The sequence below is a fragment of the Camellia sinensis genome, chromosome 6 (genome assembly GCF_055761805.1).
Source record: "Camellia sinensis isolate YWXY chromosome 6, ASM5576180v1, whole genome shotgun sequence".
Lineage (NCBI taxonomy): Eukaryota > Viridiplantae > Streptophyta > Magnoliopsida > Ericales > Theaceae > Camellia > Camellia sinensis.
Genome location: NC_138966.1, coordinates 170835273 through 170853350, shown reverse-complemented (window position 1 = coordinate 170853350; position 18078 = coordinate 170835273). Strand labels below are relative to the sequence as shown.

The window sequence follows — 18078 nt, the reverse complement described above, 5'->3', positions numbered from 1 at the left end:
TGGTCTAATATATTATTAAGGCTTTGTTTGGGAAGTAGGTTGGCTTTTTGACTTTTTGATTATTTTAACCTGAGCTAAAAAGTTTGGTTTGGAAAGGATTTTTTGACTTTTTAACTTTTTGATTTTTTTATGAGAGAAGAATGTAATGATTATGGATTGGATATGATGTTTTATTTTTGTGATTAAAATAACTTATTTTATCTTTTGTGATTAAAATAACTAAAAAAGTCTAAAAATCAACTTGCCAAACGGAGTCTAAAAGATATAAAACAACTTCCCTTGACCACCTAAGGCGCTGTAGAGTAGGGTAGGGTGGGGAAGTAGATTACAATTCCCTCAATAAGACGTTTCATTTTGGAACCATACACCACAGTACACAATAAATAAGACGTTTAAAAAATGCAACAGGTTGAAAAAAATTAAATTAAAAAATGAAAAACTCCCAAAAAAATCCACATCCCCTCGTTCCCAACCAAAACCCTCGGCGGCATTGTTGATAATAATATTTACTCCCAAAGAACCTCCCACAGAGCCTCTCTCTCTCTCTCTCTCTCTCTCTCTCTTAAAACCCTTTTCATTTCTCTCTTTCTCAGACTTCTCTCTCTCTCTCTATCTCTCTCTCTCTCAAGAAAGGAATGGAAACTGGTCTGGACCCAGGTGCGCGTTTCATGGTGGATGACCTTCTCAACTTTACTTTGGACGCTGGCGACAAAACCCTTAAAATCACCCCTTCTTCTTCTTCTTCGCTGGAGTCTTCCAACCCAGACCCTCATCATCATCAAAGCCTCTCTTTCCCTGTAAGTTCCCCCCAAAACCCTCTTCTTTCCATCTTTTTAGGCCCTGTCCGAGTTTGTCCTTGACTCGGACGATTCTTTGGGTTTCAATGGCCGAAAATGGTCTGACTCGGCCGCGTTGATTCTGGTTCTTCCGAGTCGACACGGTCGAGTCAAATAGGTGAGTTGGGGTCCAAACGAATTTGACTCCAAAAAATCCATTTTTGACGCATAGGACAGTTTTGTCCATTGAAACCCTGAAGACTCGAATCGATAATATTATACACGTGTAAGGGTAGTTTCGGGATTTCATTGATTTTGAGGGCAGCCTTTATTGCCTTCCTTGTTTGCCACAATGAATTGAGTTGTCCAAAGAAAGGGACAATTCCCATTTGACATATCTAAGCATATCTCCTCAAATTTCAAAATGTGGTACCATGTGCTCTTCTATGAAATGACAATAATACCCTACAACTTACACATAATTGTCCCCTTGTCTTGTCTACTCCTCGTGTACACTTTGAAATGTGAATGAAAAGAAGAAGACAAAAGAAAAAGTTGGGCAAAAAATGGGATGCCTTTGACAAGATGGTATCCTATGGGGTACCCTTATGTTTGATTGATCATATACTCGGTTGACTCAGCTGAGTCAACTCAGTGCACTTAAGTGTTTGCTGTACTTAGTCATTTGTTCCCATATATACTTTAGGAGGAAATTGCAGAGGAAGAACTGGAATGGTTGTCGAACAAAGACGCATTCCCGGCGGTGGAGACTTGCCTTGACATTCTCGCCGACAACCCCGGCATTGTTCTGAACCACAACAGCCCCGTATCGGTGCTTGAAAACAGCACCACCAGCACTAGCAATAGCACCACCACCATCACAAGTTGCTGCGGCGGTGGCATTCTAGTCCCCGTCCGTTACCCAGTTAAAGCAAGAAGCAAGAGGCCGCGTCGTGGGTTTTTTTCAGGCTTACCCAGTCAGCAATCTTGGTGGAGCCAAGCAAATTTCAAGAATATCAAACAAGAATTGGCACCAGCAGCTGCAGCAGCATCACCACCACAAAGTGCCACCACAACAATTGGGAGAAGGTGCCAGCATTGTCATGCGGAGAAGACCCCACAGTGGCGAGCGGGTCCAATGGGGCCAAAAACATTGTGCAATGCTTGTGGGGTACGGTACAAGTCGGGGAGGCTTGTCCCCGAGTACCGCCCTGCGAGCAGTCCAACGTTTTCGAGCTTGATGCATTCAAATTCTCACCGGAAAGTAATGGAGATGAGAAGGCAGAAGCAAATGGGAGGGATGGTTTTTAATGAAGCCTGTGGATATAGGGTAGGATAGTGGTGATGGGTAGTTTTTTTTTTTTTTTTTAAATCTTTTTTTTGGGTCTTTTTTAGTTTAGTTAGATTAGGAATTAGGGTTTGTTGTAATGGGCTAGATTGTTAAGTTAACTACATTCTGTTTTGTCTACAAAATCCAGCAGGGGAATTTTGACTTTAGTGTGCTTGGTTATGCATTAGCATACAAAACCTGAAAAAAGATTTGGTTACGGTTTTGGCCATTATTTATACTGTTTGTTTGATTGCTTGGAAGTTGGTATGGAGATGATGAAATTGTGGAAAATTTGGAATGCTCATATGCGGGTTTTGGTGACTTTTGAAAGGCAGAACTGGCTATCATGTTTTGTTATCTGAGCTAACGTAAAACCGATGGCTAGTTGTGGAGTAGTTTTTGATTGACTACTAGTTGTAATACATTATCTTTTGTCGGCTGACTTGAAATACAGAGACAGGATATTGTAAGTTTTAACTGTTATCTTACTGTTGCTTTCTATTGAACTAGTTGTTTGTTTTTCCTTTGTAATCTCTTTTGCTTGTTATCATCTTCAATGCGTGTAATGGATTTTGCTTCGTGCTTTCCTCAAGTTTCATATGTTTGTAAATGCTTCGTTGTTATGTATTTGTCAATTTGTAGTTTAACATTGTAGTTCTGAGGTGAGTGTAAGAAGTGTAAATTTTCAAGGAAATGAACTAGGTACGTGTAGTATTATATTCTTAGTGAATGGGGGTTTTGGTAATTGTCCTTTCCAGTCGATTGGAATGTAAAATGCACATTGGACTGTTACAGTACTTGTTGTACCTTTTGCTGATAGCTGAGCCTTAATCTGCTATGCATCCGTTGGTACGAGTCTTTGCTAGGGATTCCAAACAGCTTGTGTTTTCTATGGTTCTGGTTGGGATAATTTTTTTTGATTATTTTAATTATAAAAAGATAAAATAGATTAAAAAGTTAATAAAACAAAATGTCACATTTAAATCATAATTATTTTATTTATTTTTTTTTTCATAAAAGTCAAAAAAATCAATGCAAATGAGAATTTTTAATTTCAAATTAAAAAAGTCAAAAAATTAAAAAATCAACTCAAATCGCAAACGAAGGCTATATGACCTGTTTAGATTAGATAAATGGTCACATCATGAAGGCAAATCGGACTCCGTGATCATTGTTGCAATTTTTTTTTTGGAATTTGTGACCTAACCGAAGGAAGATAAAAAGTGGGGAGGATGTTAAACCTACCCAGTTAACAGCCATGGACAAAACTGCATTTTAAAAACTACAATTGTAGGTGAGATTTATGACCCATCTGAATTAGGTCCTTTTCTAGGTTTTGGGTTGTTTGCAATGTGAACTGAATTATTGTACAACCTCATTCTCACCAAGAAAAGGTGAAAAATTTAATGGTATCAAGGTGAGTAGTTGTTGCATTTAGTAACAGTCCAATTTGCTAAAGGTTCCGTGCTTTGGCACGGGATCCTATGTCTCCAATGTTCAATGTACTACTACAACTCGTCTATACGGCCATGTTTGATTCACAATATTAATAGTGAGGTATTAATAATTCTATTAAATTAGTGTGGTATTAGTTATCCCACCCCTACCCCATTACTAATAATCCTACAAACTTGTTGGATTAATTATCCATTAGATTAATAATCCTAAACCAAAATGTCAAAACAAACATAGGATTATTGGGCCCACGGATTAATAATCCCAATCCTATGCTTTAATCCTTCCAATCAAACATAGATTTTTACTATATCATTGAGGATAGGACAAGTAAGGTTGTAAACAAATAAAGTTGTATCCACTAGTATGAAGGTTAAAATTGATTTGAAAAAAATAATGAGTTGACCACTGAGCTTGAGTTAGGCTCAGAAATTTAGCGGGTTCTAAAATGTGTAAAAGTTTAGATTATTTATGTGACATATCAATCTCAAAAGGATTTCTAACAAGTTGAATATAAGTGAAATTTGAGTAACTTGGTTTGCAATATAAAGGACCAGACTTTCAGGAATTGAGAATCCTTGACCCTTAAATGCTTATGGCCTTGCATTCACCATAGCATTATTGGACTCTTATAGAAGGGCTTGAATGGTTTTTAACAGTAGCAATTGTCATCTAGTGCAGAGAATGGACCCTTTGGCATGTGGGTGGGAATGGATAGGTCACTTCATGTGGTGGAAAAGAAAATCTGTAAAATTGTGAATGAACCATGTGCAGTTCAATTGAATGGACACATTGTTTACGTAAAGTTATGTCCACAATTTAGATAACCTTAGATTAACTTAACCTTAATCGGGACGGTTGCTTTAATATATATACTATGAAATGATGATTTTATCTAGAGCCTGCAGTGTCGTTGACTGGCTTTTGAGGGTGTTAGCAGTCCTAATCAGGTTTCGACATAATCAAGACAGACCTAATTAGACAATTAGGTGGTTAAATAGCTCTTAAACAAGTGTTTGTTGTGGATAAGGGTTGAAAGATTTGCACTTAGTGCAGGGTATTAAAGAAATAATGAATGACCACCTCTTGTATGTATAATTGTCCACATGTTGAGAGGATTGTATTTTGAGTATATAATATAGAAAAGAAGAGCACTTTGAGACTTTTAGGTATCTTAGGGGTTGCAGAATATATAGTTGGATATATCATGAATGGCACTATGTAGGATGGAATATATGACAAAACATGTCAAATCATGAACCTTAGCTAGAGAAGGCTGGTTCTTAGTTGTCAAGGGAATCTTTATTTTATTTTATTTTTTTTATAAATGTTTTCAAGGTAAATCGTCCTCTTGTTGAGTGCAGTACATAGCATATTCATAGGCCAACTTGTGGGGGGAGACTCTCATGCTCTCACCCAACTAGCATTGTTAAATAGTTGTGTCTTTTTTAGATAGACTCGTTTCTCACTATTAAAGTGGCGTGTTTGATAACTTTCTTCTATTTTGTAATATGTTTTTGTTTTTGATTCGTAAAAAACAAAACAAAAATAAAAATTTATTTGCTGCAAGTACATGTATTCAAAATAATATAAAAACAAAATATAAAGAAACATGTTTGGCGAGTTGTCAAAAGTGGTGATAGCCAGCAACAAGAGAGTAGCCGCTGTAAGTGGTGCTTTGCAATGGAAAGTCGCCAAAAGTGGATGCAGGTGGTGGAGACCAGCTGTGGAGGATGGTTAGAGGTGGGGACTGGTGGTGGTGGGTGGCCGGAGGTGATGGATGGCGGGGCATGTTGGTCAGAGGTGATAGGAGAGGAACGAATGGAAACTTGTCTTAGAAACAATTGAAAACATTTTAATTTTTTAAATTTCTAAAATTTTGAAAATGAAAACAATTAGCCATGCAATTTGGGCGGGCTCAACCCGGGTAACCCGAATCTAGCCCAAATTTTTTTGGGACTTGGACAAGATATTTTCAAATTCGGTACAGGTTTGGACAAAAATTCAGAAACCCGAATTAAATTTGGATAGGCTTGGACAATGATATCAAACAACCCGAGTAACCTAAAATCCGAATTATACATATATAGATATATAAAAATATTAAAAAATATATATAAATTATTAGTCATTACATGATATTAAAGTAATTTAGATTATTAAATCATATTGAATATATATTATACATACAAATAACATAAAATCTTACTCTTTTTTTTTTAATTTTAATTTTCACTCATAAATTATAAAGACTATTATAGCGGTATCTCTCTTACATTATATGAATTATTTGTTTTGATAATATTAATGATTTTCTATATATAAAAAAAAAATTGCAAATAGAGTCAAATTTTAATAATTTAATAATATAACTGTAAAAAACAAAAAATTTACAATTCGGGTAACTCGGACAATTTGGGTTTAACTCGGGCGGGCTTGGGCTTGGGCATGCAATCTCGGGTTACAATTCGGTCTTGGGCGGGCCTAGGCATATCTCAACACAACTTAGGTTGGGTTTGGACAGCCTCCCAACCCGACCGAATTCGCTCGAGTTGCATCCCTAAAAACAATGACAAAATGTGTTTTTGTTTTTAACTTCCTAAAATTTTTTAAAACAAAAACAGAAATCTTCCCCATCCATCCCCTGTTCTTTTGGGCTGCAGAAAATCTTCATTAGGCAAACTCAAAAAATAGAGCTTTTCACTCAACTGGTTGACAATAGTATCAAACAAGCAAATGATATTTATTAATTTATTTAACTCCTTTTTTTTTTTTTTTTCTTGATTAACAATAAGAAGTTAACGAAAACCTAGATAGTTGCTCCGATTACTTTGCATGACAGCATTGTTGATCTTGTTAGTCAATGGTAGGTTATCCAACCATATCAAATTTGTAGTGTGAGAGCATGACTTGTGATAATAATATATATTGTGATTCTCTCTCTCTCTCTCTCTCTCTCACTCTCACTGGAAGACAGATTGGACTTATCTGTTTGGATCAAAGGAAAATTTTCAAAGCTCAAGTGCGGATCTATAATGTCAGTAGTCCTGCCTCTTGGCATTGTAAGAAAACAGTATGCAAGCTTCTGTGAAACATTTCTGTGCAAGTAACGCAGCAGCTCAAAAAATAATTTGCAAAGCGTGAATTGTAGCAATTAGTTGACAAGATTTTGACAAAATGAATTATAGATTTATCTTCACACAATTAGCTAGTAGTTTCTTGGGGGTTATATCTTGTTTAATTAGTCTTGCCAACTTGTGCCAAAGTACCTATTGGCGGATTCTCCGGTGGTGAAGAGTGGTGAGAATTAGTGATTTTGCTTGTGTTTGGATAATAGGATCCACAGTGGTTTTAAGTTCTTGTTCATAGTTACCCTAATCAATCTTTGTCTTGCTTGATATAATGCACCAAGGATCCTCTAGAGTGTTTTTTTTCTAAAGTTTTGTGTGGTTGAGATTTAATATTAAAAAATTGATGTGACTTGTCATTAAATCTCAACCACACAATGCACAATTCTAGGAAACTTCAGGAAAAAAAAAACTCTAGAGGATCCTTACTCGATATAATGGGGAAAAAAGTAGATTTTTTTTTTTTTTTTTTTTTTCATTCAAAGATAGTTTTTGTTTAGCTGTCACTACTACAATAATGGTTAAAAATATTCATTTTACCATTCAAAAGATAGCTTTGCAAAATTCCTGTCACAACATAAATATCGAAGGATAGTGGTTTTAAGTTGTTTTAGTTCACAGTTAGCCTAATCAATCTTTGGCTTGATATAATGGGAAAAAAGTTAGATTTTTTATTTATTTTTTTCATTCAAAAGATAGTTTTTGTTTAGCTGTCACTACTACAATAACGGTTAAGAATATAGTTTTGCAAAATCCCTCTTACAACATAAATAGTAGTTAATCACAGGGGTGGTGGTTTAGTAGAGAAGGCATCATTTCCACAAGTGTGACTTAGGTTTGAATTTTGGGGGGACGAATTTGCTACTTTGCAGCCTGCTGTCTGCGGAGATCTCGCCTTGTACTCTGATTGAAACCTGGACTCGTTTATGGCGTGTGCTTGAGTTCCATTAATACCACCCTTAGTACGTCGGTGGTGGATCCTTTCCTTTGGATTGGGTTAAATTAAGTCGGCAATCGATTATCCTGGAGTCTAAACCCACAGATGCAATGATAATAATTCAGAGCATCTTTTTTTTTTTTTGAGTTTAAAAAAAAAAAACAGAAATAGTAGTTAGGACATTTTGATGATGCCACCATTCAACACAACCTTTTAGGCCAAACCTTGCTAGAGCTAGAAACAATCTCAATCCAAATACCCTTTTTCACAAAAAAAGTAATGTTGAAAATACAGACTTGCATAGTTCTTACAAAGAAAAGAAGGTAAAGAAATGCCTCAACATGTGCCCCCCCAAAAATTCCCTCAATGAAGTTAATGGAGTTTTGAGATCAAATTTCAAGTCGAGCATACTTCTGTAACGGACAGTAGAAGATCTACATACCTTTGCCGAAGGTGTGCGAACGCATCTCCTTCAAAGATACGAACTAATTCAACTCTGATTTCATGCTTCAATCACACAATTCTTTAGAGTTTCTAAAGTCTCTCGAACTCATTGAAACATAAATTTTGATTAATTTACATTGACAAAACAATCTCAGACGAATTTTCAAGGAGCCCCCAAGAGTTGAGTTCAAATAACTTGATTAATTTTATTTTATGATAATAATCCTAAATACTGCTTGGGTGAATAGGCGACGTCCAGGGGTCATATTGGGGCAAACCGGTATCCAACATTTTGCTAACACAAAAATGGGCTTCATTCAATTCAAATTGTTGGGCTTTGTTGTGTTTTGCATTGCTTCTTTCTTCTTCTTAAACCAAGGAAAAGCAAATACTATATCATAAGAAACTATACGTGGATTTTTTTTTTTTTTTTTTTTTTTTTTTTTTTTTTTTGTGGGTAAACTACCATTAGATCCTAATAGTTTAATTTAATTTGCATAAAATCCTATTGAAAATAAGTCTTGGTAAAATTGTCGCTAAAAATATTTTTTTTGTGATAATTTTTTATATATGTCGCTAAAAATTAACAATTAGTGATTTTTTTTTGTTATAATTTTTATAAATTGTCGTTAAAACTTACAATTCGTGATTTTTTTTGACAAAATTTTCCTATAAGACCTATTAGATAATAAGTCTACTTATTAGGACTTATAGGAAAGTACTCCTTTTTTTTAGAGGGGGAAAACCAAAGAAAATTACAAAACTTCAGAAAAAACCAAAGAAGATTACTGAGAAGAAACCTTTTTCATCTAAATTGATATCCCAAAAGTCTTAGCAGCCATCTGGGATAGACCGTGAGCTACTTGATTGCCATCCGAGGAGTAGGGGTGTAAATTTGGCTCGGGCTGACCTATGTCGGGCCTCGCAGGCTCCTGCTGTGCCGGGCTCGGCCCACGAGCTAGAAAAATTAAGCCCAGACCCAGACCCAGGCCCAAGAGGTATTTGGGCCTTGGGTGGGGCGGGTTGGTAGGCCTGGGCACGGGGTGGGCTTGGGCAAGTTTGAACAATTTTTTATAAATTTTTTAAATTTTTTTTACCAAAAGTTTATTATTTTTCACAAAAAACACTGGGTCTCGAACGGGTCAGGCCCTGGGCTGGACTTCAAAATGATGCCCCAAGGTCTCGAGTTGGGCTCGGGCCCACCCTGGGCCACGGGCAAGGCCGCAGGCCATTTTACACTCCTACCGAGGAGAGTGACAAATATTCAATTGCCGAAAACAGCGATTCCTTGTTTAACGAACCTTAGTGTTGTCCAAAGTGATTAGTGGGTGTGCCCCCACACAATTATTTAAGGTTCGATTTTGGACCAAATCATGAGAAGATAATTTTTTATGAATTCCCTAAATTTAACCTTAATAAAAAATTAAATCATAACTTTTTAATTATTTTAATTTAAACTCTAAACATTTAAAATGATATCAAAATTTGTGTTTAGCTCCTTTTGTGTTTTGTCTTTTTTTTTTTCAATTTTTTTTTATAAATAAATTATGGAATTTTTGGTGAAAAGCCTCTTCCATTGGGCTTATTTTGTGTGAAACCCACGGAATAAAACAATGAGCCCAAAAGCCCCTCAATTAAAAAAATATTATGAATTGATTGAAATATCCTTCCATATAAGTGGGGAAATATGAAACAATCGCACCTTTTTTCTCCCCTCGCGCTGTTTCATCGTTTGGCAACCCTCCTCTGAGTATCCTCATTCAAAAACCCTAGCCTCATTCGAAAACCCTAGCATCGATTGAAAACTATTCTCTGAGTCTCATTACTCTCACTCTCTAGAGATACTTTGTCTTTCTACCCCTGGAACGTTACAGGTTCGTCGCTTGGGCTCGAATCGAACTCTGCATTATGCTTTACTCTCTCTCTTGGACACAGATTTTGCAGGTGATTTTTTTTCCTTTCTGCTAGTTTTTCGATGTTATGAAGTCTGTCTGGGTAGTGGTGTATGAGATTACGTTTTCATTTTGTGAGTATTTTAAGGATTTTTTTTTCATTGTTGCAGCAGGGTGAGTAGAGTTTGGGATTTTGGGTTACACTAAGGATCATCTGTTCCAAATTTTTTATCACTATCTTAAAATACTTTAAATTACTAAATCATGTGAGAATGCTAAGGTTTAAAAATTTTGAAAACTAATTTAGGTATTTCAGATATGCAGTTTTGCTTCAATAAAAGTTTACTGTCTCATTGAATGTGTAAATTTCAATAAAAATTTAGGTATTTCTGTAATCAGAGTAAAATTTTACTTTCAATAAAAGTAAAGTTTTACTGCCAAAGAAAGTAAAACTTTACTGTCTCATTGAATGTGTTTTGGTCCTGCAATTTCAATGCTTTCAATTGCTTCATGAATTTTTCAGAGTAAAATTTTTCTTCTAACCAGAGTAAAACTTTACTTAAACTCTAGCCTTTGCTTATTACATAAATGTGCATATCAATTTGTATATGTTTTGGTCCATATAAATGTGCATATCAATTTGTATGTGTTTTGGTCCATATAAATGTGCATATCTATTTATGTATGTGAATGTGATTGTAGTTTTGTCATTTCTCTGATTTCTATTTGAAGTAAAACTTTACTATCTCATTGAATGTGTTTTGGTCCTGCAATTTCAATGCTTTCAATTGCTTCATGATTTTTTCAGAGTAAAATTTTACTTCCAACCAGAGTAAAATTTTACTTTAACTCTAGGCTTTGCTCATTACATGATTTTTTGTATGTGTTTTTGGTTTATTTCCTAGGGTATATTGTTCAGAGTAAAATTTTACTTCCAATCAGAGTAAAATTTTACTTTCAATAAATGTAAAGTTTTACTGCCAAACAAAGTAAAACTTTACTGTCTCAGAATGGTGTATGCACTTTTGCTTCAATTTCCTTGCTTTTGATTTCTATAGTGTTTTGGTCCTGCAATTTCAATGCTTTCAATTTCACTTGCTTCATGAATTTTTCAGAGTAAAATTTTACTTCCAACCAGAGTAAAATTTTTCTTAAACTCTAACCTTTGCTCATTACATAAATGTGCATATCAATTTGTATGTGCTTTGGTCCATATAAATGTGCATATAAATGTGCATATCTATTTATGTATGTGAATGTGATTGTAGTTTCGTCATTTCTCTGATTTCTGTTTGAAGTAAAACTTTACTGTCTCATTGAATGTGTTTTGGTCCTGCAATTTCAACGCTTTCAATTGCTTCATGATTTTTTCAGAGTAAAATTTTACTTCCAACCAGAGTAAAATTTTACTTTAACTCTAGGCTTTGCTCATTACATGATTTGTTGTATGTGTTTTTGGTTTATTTCCTAGGGTATATTGTTCAGAGTAAAATTTTACTTCCAATCAGAGTAAAATTTTACTTTCAATAAAAATAAAGTTTTACTGCCAAACAAAGTAAAACTTTACTGTCTCATTACAATGCTTGTGCATTTTGTTTAGTGCTTAATTGTTTTGTCACTTTGTTGTTTAAACTAAAATGTTACACTGTTGATACAGGGAAATTTTTTACTGTTTTAAAATGGTTGTTACAAGAAGCAAATGTGGTGATGATGATGATGGTGATTTTGAAGGTCCACCAACTGTTATACAAAAGAAGAAAGTCCCAAAAAAAATAGGCAAAAGTAATAAAGAAGTTTAGTTCAATGCTAGTGATGATAAAGGTTGTATGCCTTCAACAATAAAACTTTCAAAGTTGAATGTTGTACATGGAGTACGGGAGAGGGAGAATTATGTGAAACAATATAGGTCAAATATTGTTTCACTGATAAACATAATGCGAGACACGAGGTTCACTGAAAGACATATTAGTATCCTCGAGAGAACACTTTTTGGGATGTTGTTTAAATCTTTTTGGAAGAAAGAAGATGTGGTGTTAAAGAAGTTCAAGAAAGTTGATGATAATGTCATGGATGTGATCAAATGTTATGACTTTCATGCAAAGGGATTTAAGCTTGGGGGGAAAACGTGTGACATACGGGACAGTGACGTTACTTTTATTTTGGGGATAAAATCGAGAACGAAAAAAGTAGACGTCTCATATGGGAAGAAACAAGAATCAGCTTTTGTGCAGAGAAGGTTTCGTAATATGTTAAGAATATCCATAAAGAGTTTGCGAGAGGCATTAGGAGATGCATTGGAAGGCACAACGAGAGTTGATGTTGAGGATGTTGCCTGAATAATGTGCTTGTTTGTTGTGGCAACTTTGCTATTACCAATAATTGGTCTAACAGTTGGATGGACTTTTGTTGCCTTTGTAGAAGATTTGGAAATGATGAATTCATATGCATGGTCAACTGCAGTTGCATCCAAGTTGACTATTTCAATCCATTCTTCGTTAGGAAGTCTTGAAAATGTAACTGGATGTGTACTTCTTCTTTTGGTAAGTAAATTGAACTACTTGAAATATTATGCAATCTATCTTTAGAGAATTTTGATTTTTTATTTTACAGTACTGGTTATGTGAGCATACTACCCTCATTCAACCTCAAGGAAAAAATTTGTGTCCAAGGCTCCTTCGATAGGACTTATCAACGTTGAGAAAAAAACTAATGAAGAGGTCATTGCAAACACTAAAGACTGCAAAGGTATCATTTTCCAAACTCAGCCTTACTGGTTTATTTTCCTTAAAATTATACTTATATAATAAAACTTAGCTTACACTTGAACAGAGTAAAAGTTTACTTAAAATTGGAGTAAAAGTTTACTTACAATCAGAGTAAACTTTTATTTTGAAACAGAATAAAATTTTACTTACTCTTGAACAGAGTAAACTTTTACTTACAATCAGAGTAAAATTTTACTTTGAAATACAGTAAAATTTTATTTACTCTTGAACAGAGTAAAAGTTTACTTACAATCAGAGTAAAATTTTACTTACGCTTAAACAGAGTAAAAGTTTACTTACAATCAGAGTAAACTTTTACTTACAATCAGAATAAAATTTTACTTACTCTTGAACAGAGTGAAAGTTTACTTTAAATCAGAGTAAAAGTTTATTTACAATCAGAGTAAACTTTTACTTACAATCAGAGTAAAAGTTTACTTTAAGTCAGGGTAAAAGTTTACTTACAATCAGAGTAAACTTTTACTTACAATTAGAGTAAAATTTTACTTACTCTTGAACAGAGTAAAAGTTTACTTATAATTAGAGTAAAAGTTTACTTACAATCAGAGTAAACTTTTACTTTGAAACAGAGTAAAATTTTACTCTGGTGGTTGAAGTTTTCTTCATTGCTGACTTCTTTTCTTTTTCTATTTTTCAAATGCAGAGGTAAATCACGAAGAACTAAAACCCATTTCCAGAAAAGAAATGGATCTCATTCGCAATGATAAGGAAGAAGATGCATCGGACATGGAGGAAAATTTGGAGACTAAAGAAGATGAAGATCATGTAGATGAAGCTTTAGGAGATGATCAACCTTTAAAGGACTTCATTGATCTTGGGAAATTAGAATGAGTTCAAAAGGAAAACAAGAGGTTGAAACGTGAGAATATGGCATTGGTTGAAGAACTGAAGAAAATAAGGAAAACAATGCAAAAAATACAAGAGAATCAAGAGGCAAAAACAAAAGAAATGATGGAAAAGATGAGCAAGACAGAGAAAGAAATGGAGAAACTGAGAAAGGAGTTTAAAGTACTCGAATCTGAAAATAAACAGTTGGTTGAGCAGATTGAAGAAAATGCAGTTCATGCGGCTACCCAAGGTTTTGCTTCTAAAGAAATGCCACATGCTAAAGGAGTAGAACAAGAGCAAAACTTTGGGATTCAAACTATATTGAAAGAAACACATATAGTCGTAATGGTCAAGAAAATCAAAATCAAGGCGAGGAAGAAAAAATAGATGTCTGATTTTGAATGTTAGCCAAGAAAGGCAAAGAAAAAAAAGACCACAAAACAAGCAATTGAAGTGATATCAAATGAAGTGATTTGTGTTGACAACTTGCCTCTAAGCCAACCAAAGCCAGTTGAAAGGGTTTTTTTTTTCCAGATAAGGCTGCAATATGCAAATTGCTTGATGAGAATGATAAGTGTCTACTGAACAAGATTTATAATTTGGAAACCACAGAGTAAGACCATTTTAATTTTATCAAACAACAGATTTTACTGTTATCAAACTGCAACGTGTTAATCAACATTTTTTTTACCTTATAACTAGTGCAATCATATGGTCCGGCACAAGAAATGGAGTATATGTTACATTGCATGATGTGGATGCGATTCTAAGAGATGGTGATACTGCAAATAATATAAGTGGCCATACAAGTTTCAATGACTACTGTTCACTTCAATAACTAAAAATAGTTCATTTTATTAACATATATTTAATTGATTTTTGTTTTTGTAGGTCATTGACAGCTTTGTTGAAATGCTTCAGATTGAACAAGAAGCAAAGAAACCAGAAAAGAATAAATCATTCTTTTTCTCAAGCCTTTGTTGGGTAAGCCATCAATTTGTGTTTAGTTTGAATTGATAAAATTTTATTGTAGTTTAGTGTAACATTGTACTGTATTTTGGAGTTAATTTTTACTATTTGGTTTGTAAAAGATTGACAACTCATACAGTGTGTCATCAACACAACTTGAGACATGACACTCTTATATGATTAAATGCAGTCTTTAGTGAAATGGGGTTATGGAGAGTTAAGAAATCATTTAATTGATGAAGTCCTTGAACAAGATTTTAGTGGATACAGATACCTTCATTTTTGCATGAATTCCAATGGGAACAAGAAGGAAGAAAAACCCTACCACTGGACACTTCTTGTATTTGACACTGAACTTGATAAGTGGAGACATTACAATTCTTTAAGGCCAAGAGACAACAGAGAAGATCCTTACCTTAAGGATGCAAAAAAGATTGTAAGTGCTTTGCATCATATTAACAGTAATTTTTTGCTGTGTTTTATTCTTGAATTTAATCGTGACCAAACATTTATGCAATGATGTTAGATAACATATGTGGATAGCAAGTTGGCCAACAAAACGAAGAGAGGTAGAAGAAAGTTTTCAAACTTGGTTTCGGTGAAAGATAGTCCATAACAACGCCCAACATCGTAAGTATTTCACGCTACTATTACATGCTTGAATTGGTAGTTTTCAAATTTGACTAAATCTAACAATATATTGATGTTTATTAACAGTGTTGAATGTGGAATTATTGTATGTTATATCATACGCCAAATCATAAGAGATGAGTCTATTGCAAATTCTATGGAAGATGATGAAATTAACAACTTTCGAGCGTCAATAGTGCATCAATTTTTGAATGATTATCCAAAAGCATGAACTAAGGAACACTTCAACCTCAAAAACAAAATGGGCAAGAGCTAAGACCTCAAGGATGACAATGTGGACAAGTTCTGGGGAAGTACTGTAAATGATGTATGTAATTTCAGTTTTTGTAAATGAAAGAACGGTGAAAAAGTAATTGTAAGTGAAATAATACTAAAAGAGTATTAGATAGTACATGCTATATTTATTGTTCTAGTAAATTTTACTGTGGTTTGGTGATTAATACATTATTATAGAAGGATATTGTTTTGACTAGGAATGAACATTGTTATGGATAGAATACAATGATATAGGTTATACTTGTGTATCTCTGATGATATATGTAGTTGTGTTGTTAGATTTTTTTTGCACAAAGATTGCATGATGATCATCAAGGGAGTTTGTGTGTTGTGGTAAATTTTGGTGCAGGTGGGAAATATTTTTCTAAGGAGGCTAACATATTTTCTGAAATAAAGTAAAATTTTACTTTGAAATGAAGTAAAATTTTACTCTGCATAAAAGTAAAATTTTACTTTATTTTGAAATATGAGTAAATTGTTACATTCTGAATCTAAAAGTAAAATTTTACTCTGCATAAAAGTAAAATTTTACTCTGAAATAAGAATAAAATGTTACACTTTGAATCTAAGAGCAAAATGTTACAGTCTGAATAAGTAAAATTTTACTCTGAAGGGCGAGTAAAATTTGGACTCTAAATCTAAAAGTAAAATGGTACTCTACACCAAAATAAAATTTTACCCTCTATAAAAGTAAAATTTTACTCTAAAATAAAGTAAAAGTTTAATCTAAAAGTAACATTTTACTCCGAATATGGTAAAATTTTACTGTGAAACCATAGGCTCATCACACCCATAGACAACCATTCAACCACAGAGTAAATCAGAAACTAGAACAGACAACCATTCAAGAACATAGAAAAACTGTATTATTTTCATACTTCTATTACAAAATCAATAATGTCTTTCACGGCAATGTCTCATTGCAAGTCTTCCTATTATGACCGTACTTCTTGCATCTACCACATTGTACTCGTTTTACCTTCTCACCTCGAGATGGGCTCCTATTCTTCCTTGGCCTCCCAGGTGGCTTTTTTATAAATTGGAGGAAGGACAACAAGATAATTAATAGTTACAAGAGGTTTCTCAATAGTGGGTATTGGATAAACGGGCTCAGCATTGCAATCTTTGAACTTACTAGTGTAATAAAATGGTTTCACATGTGCATACAAATCACCTCCGCTCTTTTGGATAGCGGTTGCCGCGTGAGCACAAAGAAATCCATTCAATTGCCATTGGTAACATGAGCAAGTTCTATTCAAGAGGTCAACGCTAACCGATGGCCGGGATTGAACCTCAAAAACATGATCACTTGAACGACTAACCAACCAAGTTCTTCCACTTTTATGAGCATTTACTAATGTTGAATCCATCTCTGGACAAAGAAAAGTATTCAATTTCTTAGCTTGTTCTCTCATTCTCGACATCAAATCCATGATCTTCAACCTAATTGAATCAATCATCTTCGTAGTGGGCAAATGACGAGCTTGACGGATCCATGAATTAAAAGACTCTACCACATTCGAGTGCATTTCATCGTATTTTTGTCCTTTAAAATATGCATTAGTCCACTTGTCATATGGCAAATTGGATAGAAACCTATAAACGATCTATTTTCCCTCATCTTGTAATTCTTTCAAGCACTGATTAAAACATCCCACTGTCGGAGCATAAGCACATGAAGAAAACAAAAAAACTATCATACTTCTGAAAGTATTGCTGAAACTTAGACCGGAGAACCTATCCCTCAAATTGGCCTTTAAGTGTTGGAGACAAAAATAGTGGTAAGCAGTAGGTAAAACCTTGGGTAAAGCCTCCAAAAGTCCTGCGTTCCGATCAGATATGAAGGTAATTGGTCTTTCATCCAACAATATATTCGACAAATGCATAAAAAACCATTCCCAACTGTCTGTAGTCTCCGTATCGACAATTGCCATTGCAAGAGAGAAAAAACCTGAAAAATAACATTTTACAATTAACAAGTATATTAAATGAAAAGGACAAATATAGTAGATTTTTACTCTGAATAACAGTAACATGTTACTCTGAAAATAGATAACATGTTATTCTGAGAATAAGTAACTTGTTACTTTTGAATAAACTATAGTAATATCTACCTTGATCCCCATCATTCGCTGTAGCTGTTAACAAGGTGCCCTTATATTTCCCCTTCAGAAAAGTTCCATCGGTAAACAATAGAGGACACCAATGCCTAAACCCTTGAATGGAAGCATTAAATGCAACAAAAAACCTTTTGAACCGTCCACTTTGATGGTTATAGTCAAGACGCAAATAGCTACTAGGATTTGTGCTCATCACAATATCCATACACTACCGAATCTCATCATAAGACATAGAGAAATCTCCAAAAGTAGTAGTCCTAGCTTTCTTAACTCCCAACCAAGCGTAATTGTACGTAATGGTGAGCCCGTATTGATCTGTAAATTGACGCACAACATCAATTGGATGAGATTGGGGATTCCCATGAACTTCATTAACGATCAAACTTGCAACCAAATTTGAACTCATTCTTGAGTTTTTAGAAGTACGAACTGCAGCTCCACAAGTATGCTCATCATGTAGAGTCCTAATGTAGAAAAAATTATTAG

At 34.3% G+C, this 18078-nt stretch overlaps 2 protein-coding genes and 1 long non-coding RNA gene across 3 annotated transcripts; 1 reads left to right on the top strand and 2 right to left on the bottom strand.

Moving 5' to 3' along the window:
* Nucleotides 1-402: 402 nt before the first annotated feature.
* Nucleotides 403-2342, top strand: LOC114311160 (GATA transcription factor 1). Its single transcript, XM_028257225.2, is given in 3 exon segments — nucleotides 403-797; nucleotides 1483-2082; nucleotides 2084-2342. Coding segments are annotated over 3 exon segments (789 nt in total). The 5' UTR covers nucleotides 403-635; the 3' UTR covers nucleotides 2111-2342.
* Nucleotides 2343-7343: 5001 nt separating this feature from the next.
* Nucleotides 7344-8262, bottom strand: LOC145793023 (uncharacterized). Its single transcript, XR_014333526.1, has 2 exons — nucleotides 8069-8262; nucleotides 7344-7756 (listed from the first exon to the last, which is right to left on the bottom strand). It is a non-coding gene; the product is annotated as an uncharacterized LOC145793023 (long non-coding RNA).
* An 8211-nt stretch (nucleotides 8263-16473) lies between these two features.
* LOC114311129 (uncharacterized) lies at nucleotides 16474-17797 on the bottom strand. The gene is made up of 3 exons (XM_028257190.2): nucleotides 17587-17797; nucleotides 17175-17423; nucleotides 16474-17018 (listed from the first exon to the last, which is right to left on the bottom strand). The coding sequence occupies exons 1-3, from the start codon at nucleotides 17795-17797 to the stop codon at nucleotides 16474-16476; spliced, it is 1005 nt and encodes a 334-aa protein (XP_028112991.2).
* Between the last annotated feature and the right edge of the window lie 281 nt (nucleotides 17798-18078).

Coding starts and splice junctions, on each gene's coding strand:
- LOC114311129 (XM_028257190.2), bottom strand. CDS start 17,797: ATGGATATTGTGATGAGCACAAATCCTAGTAGCTATTTGCGTCTTGAC. Junction 17,424..17,586: donor AGCGAATGATGGGGATCAAG/GTAGATATTACT, acceptor GTTATTTTTCAG/GTTTTTTCTCTCTTGCAATG. Junction 17,019..17,174: donor TTTCAGCAATACTTTCAGAA/GTATGATAGTTT, acceptor CATATTTTAAAG/GACAAAAATACGATGAAATG.